Genomic DNA, 10,561 nt, shown 5'->3' with positions numbered 1-10,561 from the left:
TCATGGCATCTGGTCCCATCACTTCATGGCAAATAGATGGGGAAACAGTGGAAACAGTGTCAGACTTGATTTTTAGGAGTCCAAAATCACTGCAGATGGTGATTGCAGCCATGAAATTAAAAGACGTTTACTCCTTGGAAGAAAAGTTATGACCAATCTTGATGGCAAATTGAAAAGCAGAGACATTACTTTGCCAACAAAGGTCTGTCTAGTCAAGGCTATAGTTTTTCCAGTAGTCACATATAGATGTGACAGTTGGACTGTGAAGAAAGCTGAGCACCGAGGAATTGATGCTTTTGAACTGTGCTGTTGGAGAAGACTCTTGAGAGTTCCTTGGAGTGCAAGGAGATCCAACCAGTCCATTCTAAAGGAGATCAGTCCTGGGTGTTCTTTAGAAGGACTGATGAGAAAGCTGAAACTCCAGTACTGTGGCCACCACATGCAAAGAGTTGACTCATTGGAAAAGATTCTGTTGCTGGGAGGGATTGGAGACACAGGAGAAGGCGACGACAGAGGATGAGATCGCTGGATGACATCACCGACTCAATGGACGTGAGTTTGAGTGAACTCCAGGAGTTGGTGATGGACAGGGAGGCCTGGCGCGCTGCAATTCATGGGGTCGCAAAGAGTCAGACACGACTGAGCGACTGAACTGAATTGAACTGAACTAGCTAAATTAAGTAGGAAAGAAGGGAAGACTCAAATAAAATAAAAGAAACAAAAGAGGAGATGTTATAATATATGCCTCAAATGTTAAAAAAGTAATAAAAGATATTGTTACCAACTGTGTACCTCTAAACTGAGTAATTTAGAATAAATGAATAAATTTGTAGAAACATTAATCTACCAAAACTCTATGAAGAAGAAACAGAAAGTTTAAGTAGACAAATAACAGATAAAGATATTAATCAGTAATCAAAAATCTCCCAATAAAGAAAAATCCAAGATCAGGTGGTTTTTGAGCTAATTTTACCAAGCATGCAAAGAATGATACACACCCTTATTAAATGCTTTGAAAAAATAGAAGAGGATGGAATACTTTCAAATTTAAATAATGAGGCTAACATCATCCTGATAACAATACCAGATAAAGACAACAGAAAAACTACAACCCAATGTCCCTAGAGAGTATAGGTGGAAAAACCTCAACTGAATACTAGGAAACTAAACACAAGAGAACATTACATTTATCATATTTTATTATTACAATACAAGCATGGTTGAAGATGTACAAATCAATCAATGTGCTGTATCACATTAATGAAATAAAAAGCATCATCAAATAAATATATGTAGAAAAAGTATTTGACAAAGTTCAACATCCAATCATGATTAAAACTCTTTCCCAATAGTTATAGAACTTACTTTGACACAGTAAAGTTGGTATACAAAAAGCCCACAGCTAAATCATAATCAATGAGAGAAAATGCAAAGCTTGTTATCTAAGATTGGGTACAGTGGAAAGGATTCCCACTTTCATCACTCCTATTCAGCATAGTGCTAGAAGTCCTAGTCAGAAAAATTAGACAAGGAAAAGAAATAAAAGGCAACCAAATCAGAATGGGAAAAGTATTTCTATTTGCAGATGATGCAAACATATACATAGAAAACTCTAATAATTCAATCTGAAAATGTGTATTAAAACTAATAAACAAATTTAGTAAAGTAGCAAGATACAGAATCAACATAAAGCCAAGTATGTTTCTATACACTGTCAATAAATTATCCAAAAAGGAAATTTAGAAAATAACCCCATTCATAATAGCAACAGACAGAATAAAACATTTAGGAATTAACTCAGCCAAAGAGGTGAAAAACTTGTACACTGGTAATTGTAAAATACCGAAGAAGGAAATGAATGAAGAAACATGAAAGAAAAGATATCTAACCACCAGATAAATGGAAAGACTTGCAGCATTCACAGGCTGAGAGAATTTATATTGTTAAAATGTCTATATTACCCAATGTGATCTACAAACTAAGTTCAATTCCTATGAAAATCCTATTGACATTTTTTAAAAAAAATAGGAAAAAAACCCCATTGATATTAAATATAGAACCACAAAAGACATGGAATAGCTAAAGCAATCTTGAAGAACAAAGGTTGAGGCCTCACTCTTTAAGATTTAAAAATATATTACAAAGCTACAGTATTCAAAATGGTATGCCACTGGCAAAATAAAAAAAAAAAACAGACCAAAGAAACTGAATAGAAAGCACAGAACTAAATCCATTCATTTATGGTCTATGTATAACTTGCAGATCTATACTTTACATTTAAATTTTTGCATTAAGCAAAACGTTTTCAGAAAAATAAAATCAATTATATAGTAATTATAAAAAGTAGGATCAATATCCTAACTAGTGTAAAAATCTCCTTTCCATCTGTGGATGATTTGTAAATAGAACAAAGTAGACTCAAGTAACCAAGGGCAAGTTTCAACTTCTGTTTTTGTGTTTCCTGATAGAAGCAACACTCCTTGGAAAAATAACACCTCTAAACTATGAAGCCCAATATTATGTAAGTCATTAGAGGTAATAATGAAAAGAATCATTTCCACCCCACCCCCTCCCTGCATTACATTGATTCACAGATGTAACATATTTTTGTTGTTGGAGAATAGGCACAATACATTGTTTGCTAGCTCAGAGCATACACTGCTTTGAGTAGACCTATGGATGAAATTGACAACTATATATATCTAGTTATTCTAGTAAATATTTGTAAAAAAGAAATTTAATGATAATGCTCAACTAGATTTTAACAAGACACTTGTCAAAAATTTAGATTTTTGCAGAACACTCCTATGTTCCTACTTAGAATTTCTATGAACAAGGACCTGAGAAGATAAATTTGCAATTATGCCCTCCTTTGACTCATAAATAAAGCTGAGACTCACTGGACAAACATACTTGTTTCCTGACTTAAAATTCAATGAAAAATTTCCTCTTGGTCTTTGCATTACAGTCTCAATTGTGGTGATTTCTCCTTCAGAATCCTTAACAGATGGACTCAACTTCCAGTGAAGACAGGGGCCAATTATCCTTATGGCTCCTACTCCCCAGGTTCCTCAACTAAAGCTACCTTGTGACATTATTTTTCCATAATGACCTTAACTTCTAATAAACTCCAGGACAATGTCTCCAAGGCAATAGATCAAGCCTCAGGAGTCCAACAATCACAGCATATGCTTCTAATAACCACACCCCATGTTGGTCATCAGAATTTCTAAAGGTAATGATTTTGCCTGGAAATGCTGAGAATCCTTATGTACAGGGAGGCTACCTCTGTTGATACAGAGGAGAGCTTCTGTCTCAAGGCAGATTCACACTCTTCTGCTGATATTTCTTCAAGTACTGATCTTTGGCATAGCATCTACTTGTCAAGGGATCCTAGATTCTGAATAGCTGTTTCAGTCTGAGTTGAAAGGAGAAGAGCAATGTAGGTATTTGTTGAGCAGTGAGAAATATCAGTCTAGTTAGTCTGGGGCTTTGTGGGGTCTAAACCTTGGTGAGTGGTAGTATTGTCAACACCTCCTCCCATTGCAATTCTGGCAGGTGACAGGATTAAGAAGGAAAACCAAGGTCTGCTTTTAACTCCAGGTACTAAGGGTGACTGGAGTTGGTTCATATAGTTCTTCAAATTTTCCTTAATGTTCAGACTGGGTCAGTTTTGTTCCCAGCTAGATCTTCTTTCCTTTTCTTTTCCTTTTTTTTTTTTTTAACTGTTTGCCTTATGAACTAAGTGAAACACATACTTACTGAACCTGCACTTCTCTATTTGCTGTGTATTTATGGATATGTTTTTAGCTATAATTGAAACCTGAGTACTTACGCTCCATTTTATTAAGGAAATTCAGGATTTTCATGTGTATCTAAGAAAACAAAAATTCCACTTCTTTAATATCTGAGGCTGTGTACATGATTTCTCTCGATTTAATTGATTGATGAATGTTTTCCCTAAGTATTTGAAAACGTCAAAATTTTTGGATCTGAAAAATGATAGTTTTGCCCCTTTTTGAGGTACCCAGTAGCCTGGATTATTGGGTCAGTATTTAATTCTAAATTATATAAAATTCCTTGAAGCATCTAAAGAGTTACAAAAATAAATGCAGAAATGTCATCTCTAAAGATCATAACCTGAATTCCATCCCTAGGTTCTAAAATATCATAAAGGGAGTTTAGGGATCATCTAACTAGAGAGTTTTGGACTTTCTCAGTTGAAATGTCTCTTGAAGGTCAGTAATGAACTCTTCAGTTCAGTTCACTTCCGTGGCTCAGTCGTGTCCGAATCTTTGCGACCCCATGAATTGCAGCACGCCAGGCCTCCCTGTCCATCACCAAATCCTGGAGTTCACTCAGACTCATGTCCATCGAGTCAGTGATGCCATCCAGACATCTCATCCTCGGTCGTCCCCTTCTCCTCCTGCCCTCAATCCCTCCCAGCATAGTCTTTTCCAATGAGTCAACTCTTCACATGAGGTGGCCAAAGTACTGGAGTTTCAGCTTTAGCATCATTCCTTCCAAAGAAATCCCAGGGTTGATCTCCTGCAGAATGGACTGGTTGAATCTCCTTGCAGTCCAAGGACTCTCAAGAATCTTCTGCAACACCACAGTTCAAAAGCATCAATTCTTCAGTGCTCAACGTTCTTCACAGTCCAACTCTCACATCCATACATGACCACAGGAAAAACCATAGCCTTGACTAGATGGACCCTAGTCGGTAAACTAATGTCTCTGCTTTTGAATATGCTATCTATGTTGGTCATAACTTTTCTTCCAAGGAGTAAGGGTCTTTTAAGTCAAAACTTTTTCTACAGGATATTATTTTAAGAGCCTCTGGTTAAGTACTTTCTGTTTATTACATTTATTTCCTGGTTACATTTAGTTTTAAAAATAAAGAAACTGAATACACATATTAAGTACTTTGACAAAGTCACATAAAGCTATACCTGAAATATAGATCCAATTGAGGCATCTTTAACCTTAATTTTACAGCCTGTGAGTTTTCAGCTGGAAGATCTTTTTAATCTTCTACTCCTAAATCTTTCTATTGCTAATACTGATATAACACACTGTGGTGGTCTTTGATGTTTTCTTGGGCAGAGGGGTCTGGTCTGCCTTCTCAGATATACTTTGCCGGTGGGTCTCCGTAAATCATGAAAAGGGCAAATATATAAATCATGTAACTCATTTAGAATATGGGGTTATATTAATAGTATAAAAATGTCATCTAATTGAAATCAGCTGCCCTTATGAGTCTGAGTGATATATATATATATATATATATATATATATATATATATATATATAGTATTGGATAAATACAGGTGCTCCTTCAGTAGCAGATAATTTTAACTTCTGTGGTCTACTCTACAATTTACACTCAGTGGCATGAGAATATAGTGAGAATTAGATATGGATTAGTTGACAGTAGATCCAGAAAAATCTTGGGAAAATGATAAGCAATGATCATAAATTGAGACTTCCCTCAGTGTTTTGAAAGAGACAGAAATTCCTTTACCCAGATAAAGATATTATACAGATAAACTGCCTGATTGCTTTGCAGTTTCTTCATGTAGAAAACATACATATATTATATATTTAAGTATACACATACATATATGTATACACATACATTCTTTATATGTAATAACAATACATCTACAGTTACAGAATGAAGAAAATTCCCTGTCATTTGTGTTAAAGAACTTTAAAATCAGCATGTATATCTTAATATTAACTTCAAATAATTACATCTACTAAGTTTATGATCAATTTGTAGTAATTGAGAAAGGAAAAATAAACATATCTTTTCAGAAATTTCCGATTACCTAACTTAAGGTCTAGAAAATCAAAATTTGCTATTGTCATAAAAATTGTAAAAACAATAATTTCTGGTAGTAGATGCAAGTAATTCCTCAACACAAAATGATGAAAAAGTTTAAATATACTGAAAAGTGCATAAATGAAGGCTGGTTACAACCAATAAATGCTAAATGATTTTGTACCCAAGAAGCATTTTATTGGCTTTGACAGTTGGGGAATACACCCACGATAAAATTATCTGATATAAGCCCTAAAAACGACTTTAAAATAGCAGTTTGCAAACTGGATGTAGTAGCAGAATATTAAAAAGGAATCTTTCTTTTGGACTCTGTGGGAGAGGGAGAGGGTGGGATGATATGGGAGAATGGCAATGAAACATGTATAATACCATATATGAAATAAATCGCCAGTCCAGGTTCGATGCATGATACTGGATGCTTGGGGCTGGTGCACTGAGACGACCCAGAGGGATGGTACGGGGAGGGAGGAGGGAGGGGGGTTCAGGATGAGGAACACGTGTATACCTGTGGCGGAATCATGTTGATGTATGGCAAAACCAATACAATATTGTAAAAAGGGATCTTATTGTCATAACAATATGAAAAATATATAAAGTTTGTGATTTGATTAGGAGTTGTAATCCTGGAAAACTGTCCAGTTGTCTCATTCTCTGTCACTTTGTATGACATTTTTGCAAAGCTCTATTTTCCTGAAGCATCTCAGAATGGGGGAAGGTGAAATGTGTTTAAAATGCCACAAAGTGCATGAGATTCTTTTTAAAGTCTGATGATTCTTTTCCTAAAAAAAGGAGAAACTTTTCTTTAAATTAATGTTATCTTCTGTTCTACTCTTCCTCAGTGCTCTAGTTTGTAGAACTTCTGGCAATGTTCCTAGTTGGTCTGAAAACTTTTTTTTTTTTTTCATTTTCATATTGTTTTGGCTATTGACATAAAATTTGACATAAAATTATCATAATGAGTAACTGACATAAGGTATATGATAGTCTTACCACATATCTTATAACAAGCTGTCAATGACACAAATCCCCTCACACTTTTATTCAGAGATCATCTAATTCTTCCTGTCCCTTCCCATTTTGTGGTTGGCTATCTAAAGTTCACCTACTGTGTCTAAGCATCTCATTCTTTATTCTACTTTCTGATCAAGCTCAGATAGCTGAAGTTTAACATGTTTTTCACTTTTGGAGAGCTACTTTCCTTTGGCTTGTAGTGAGCAAGAAAAACACAATAATTCATAAGTACAAGGGAAAAATAATTTCATGTAGGTCCTTAATCCTTAGCTAGAGAGATAACATGTTCTTGGCCTTGGCAAAATGTCTGTTAATTGGTTGTCAGTTGCTCTGTTCCACATTTAGCCTTAATTCTTATTTTGGCAGGTGTTTTTTGGAGGGAATCAATGAGTTCCATCAAACATCTGGAGATGCCTGCCACCTGAAGACTTTGTGCTCAGTTCCTCATGCACGTCTCCATCTCTGAATTCTGGCCTCGGGCTCTGGCTCTCCTGTATTGCAGTGACCATGGAGTGGGTCAATGAGACCTTGGTGAGAGAGTTTGTCTTCCTCGGCTTCTCCTCTCTGGCTGGACTGCAGCAGCTGCTCTTTGCTGTCTTCCTGCTGGTCTACCTCTTCACCCTGGGCACCAATGCCATCATCATCTCCACCATTGTGCTGGACAGAGCCCTTCACACCCCCATGTATTTCTTCCTTGCTGTGCTCTCCTGTTTTGAGACTTGCTATACCTTCATCATTGTACCTAAGATGCTGTTTGATCTGCTGGTCCAGAAGAAGACCATTTCTTTTCTGGGCTGTGCTATCCAGATGTTTTCCTTCCTCTTTTTAGGTTGTTCTCACTCCTTCCTGCTGGCAGCCATGGGTTATGATCGCTATGTGGCCATTTGTGACCCTCTGCACTACACAGTGCTCATGGGTTATGGGATGTGTTTGGGACTAGTGGCTGCTGCCTGTGCCTGTGGCTTCACTGTGTCACTGGTCACCACCTCACTAGTATTTCACCTGCCATTCCACTCCTCCAATCAGCTCCATCACTTCTTCTGTGATATCTCTCCTGTCCTCAAGCTGGCGTCTCATCACTCTCGTCTAAGTCAGTTGGTCATATTCATGCTTGGTGTATTTGCCTTAATTATTCCCCTGTTACTTATCCTGTTCTCCTACATCCGCATCATCTCTGCCATTCTAAAAATTCCATCATCTGTTGGAAGATACAAGGCCTTCTCTACCTGTGCCTCCCATCTCATTGTGGTAACTGTTCATTATGGTTGTGCCTCTTTCATCTACTTAAGGCCCAAATCCAATTACTCTTCAAGTCAAGATGCCCTAATATCCGTGTCTTATACAATCCTCACTCCATTGTTCAATCCAATGATTTACAGTCTAAGAAATAAGGAATTCAAATCAGCTCTTCGAAGAGCAATGGTCCAGACTTCATATCCTGTTAATTAAAGAACTAGTTTTTTAACCATTCAGTTAACTGTAAACCTTTTATGTGCCAAGTAAAATGTGCTTTCAAATATTTTTTATTTAAATGACAGTTTTCATATGAAAAGAATGGGACTCAAAGAACTTAAGATATTCTGCCTATCTGCCATGAGTAATACTCTAAAAAGGCCATGCAGACATGAAAATATAATTCATTTCTAGAATAAATTTCATTTTATTTCATTCCGGTAAAGATTAATCATTCAAAAACAAATATATCAGTTAATGAAAGAAAAGATACACCCAAGCTATCTAGTTCAAAGAATAGAAGAAAAATAACTCTCTATTCTTACCCCTCCTGTTATCAGTTCTCCCTTTCCTGAAGAAAACAGGTAACCTTGGTCCCTTTCATTCTACAACAAACTTTAGTGCCCCTTTTGGTTTCCTGATTCTTTCCCTCCCAGCTCAATCTACATATTGAAATGGCTTTGCTTTTCCCTGAGGTTGTTCTGTCCTTCCCTTTGAGATTGGAAGCTTACTATGGAGTTTCCTTCCTATGTATGTTTATGCTGTTTTAATATTATCCTATCATAGCCCCCAAGTTTATACCCTGAATGCTATACCTATTTATTCTCTTCAAGGCAGCTACTAACACTGAATAATTGATGAAGTATCTCAAGTAATCTAAACAAAGGAGCTGAGTTAATATTAACAGGATGAAGAACATGATTTTTCTAATGACTAGAAAATCCATGGAAAATTCCTTCAGTGACTCCACTTTCCATAGAGGATGACGTCAAGAATTCCCTGTTAGCAAGGATTTATCAACTAATCCCTGCCTGCTTCTGTGGCATTATTATTTCTAACATTATTACTATCCATTTCTTAGATGTGCCTCATTATGAACTTTGAAATTAGTGTATTATTTACTGGTCCTCAAAGTGACACTATTCTGTGTCCTGCCATGGTTTTTCACGTGCTGCTTCTTCTTGGAATAATATTAAAAAGGAATGATGGAACCACTTTTAGGTGCATGGCTGCCTGTGTGGATGAGCTGACATTCACCAAGATTGGACATGAAGGAAGCTGAGCAAGTTTGGCAGCAAAAGATGGCAGAATAGGCAAGGCTATTCTACAAACATCCCTTTGGTTCCAAGCATTATATGAGGAACAGTGTAGACAAGGTCATATTTAGTATAATGAATTTGAATTTCCTGAAGGCCACAGATTTTATATAAATACAACATTGTCAACACTGTTTGGCTTTCTTCAATATTCTTTCATTGAAATGATTCTGAGATGAAATATAAAGGATTTTTTTTTCCTTCAGCAGAAGGGTGGAAAATCTAAGCCAGTAAGATCTCAGAATTCTATCTTACTTTCATGGGAGTAATTTTGCTTAGCTCTATTCAATAGCTTGAATAGCCCTGTTCAATAGACTCCTTGACCACATTATTTTTTGGTAATTACAGCAAATTATGCCTTTGTTCACAATGGGATAGAATGAGGTAACATGAAGGCATATGCATAAATCCATTCTTAATACAAATAACATCACTCAAAGAATAAACCATACATTTGGATTCCTGTGAAAAAGGGAATTATTACAAATTTCTATTTTAGATAATGTGGGACTAAAAGTCAAAATTTACTGGGCATAGATTTAAGTATTTCTCCACTCTAAGAGAAAATCTTACAGTCTTACAGTGACACTCTTGAGGTCTTTACTCTGAGGCAATAGTTTCCTGAAGTAACTTGAATCTGATCTTTCTCTTGAAACCATTTTTTATTTTCAGAATCTTTGCTGGAGAGATTAGGGATAGTATGAGGAAATGCTTCATTTTCAAGCCTGGCACTTTCTTTCACCTTACTAGAAATTATTTCTCATGAGTTTACTAAATATTTTTTCTGTATTCCAAGCCATAACAATGCAAATTTTCCAAGAAAGCACATAAATGCCCCCCACTTTTTTTTGTTTGATTGCTGTTTTGTTTCTACTCTTTGCAACCCCATGGACTGAGCCTTCCAAGCTCCTCTGTCCATGGGATATCCCAGGCAAGAATACTGGTGTAGGTTACTGTTTCCTCTCCAGGGGATCTTCATGACCCAGGGATCAAATCTGTGTCTCATGCTTGGCATGTATCACTGAGCCTCCTGGGAAGCCCGTTTTGTGTCAAACTATATAACCGCTTCCTCTCTGTCCTTCAATGGCTTGCCATCGGTTGTCTCAAGGTTCTTACTCCTTTCAGTGACAGATACCTAAAGCAATTACAGATT

The 10,561-nt window shown here is 36.4% G+C and overlaps 1 protein-coding gene across 1 annotated transcript; it reads left to right on the top strand.

Annotated features, from left to right (window-relative positions):
- Window positions 1-7,366: 7,366 nt before the first annotated feature.
- LOC128045161 (olfactory receptor 10K1) lies at window positions 7,367-8,308 on the top strand. Its single transcript, XM_052637633.1, has one exon. It carries the CDS (start codon window positions 7,367-7,369, stop codon window positions 8,306-8,308), a length of 942 nt encoding a protein of 313 aa, XP_052493593.1.
- Window positions 8,309-10,561: the final 2,253 nt, after the last annotated feature.

Source organism: Budorcas taxicolor, chromosome 3 (assembly GCF_023091745.1).
Source record: "Budorcas taxicolor isolate Tak-1 chromosome 3, Takin1.1, whole genome shotgun sequence".
Classification (NCBI taxonomy): Eukaryota; Metazoa; Chordata; class Mammalia; order Artiodactyla; family Bovidae; genus Budorcas; species Budorcas taxicolor.
Note: the sequence above shows the minus strand (reverse complement) of the source record. Positions and strands in the feature narration are given on the sequence as shown.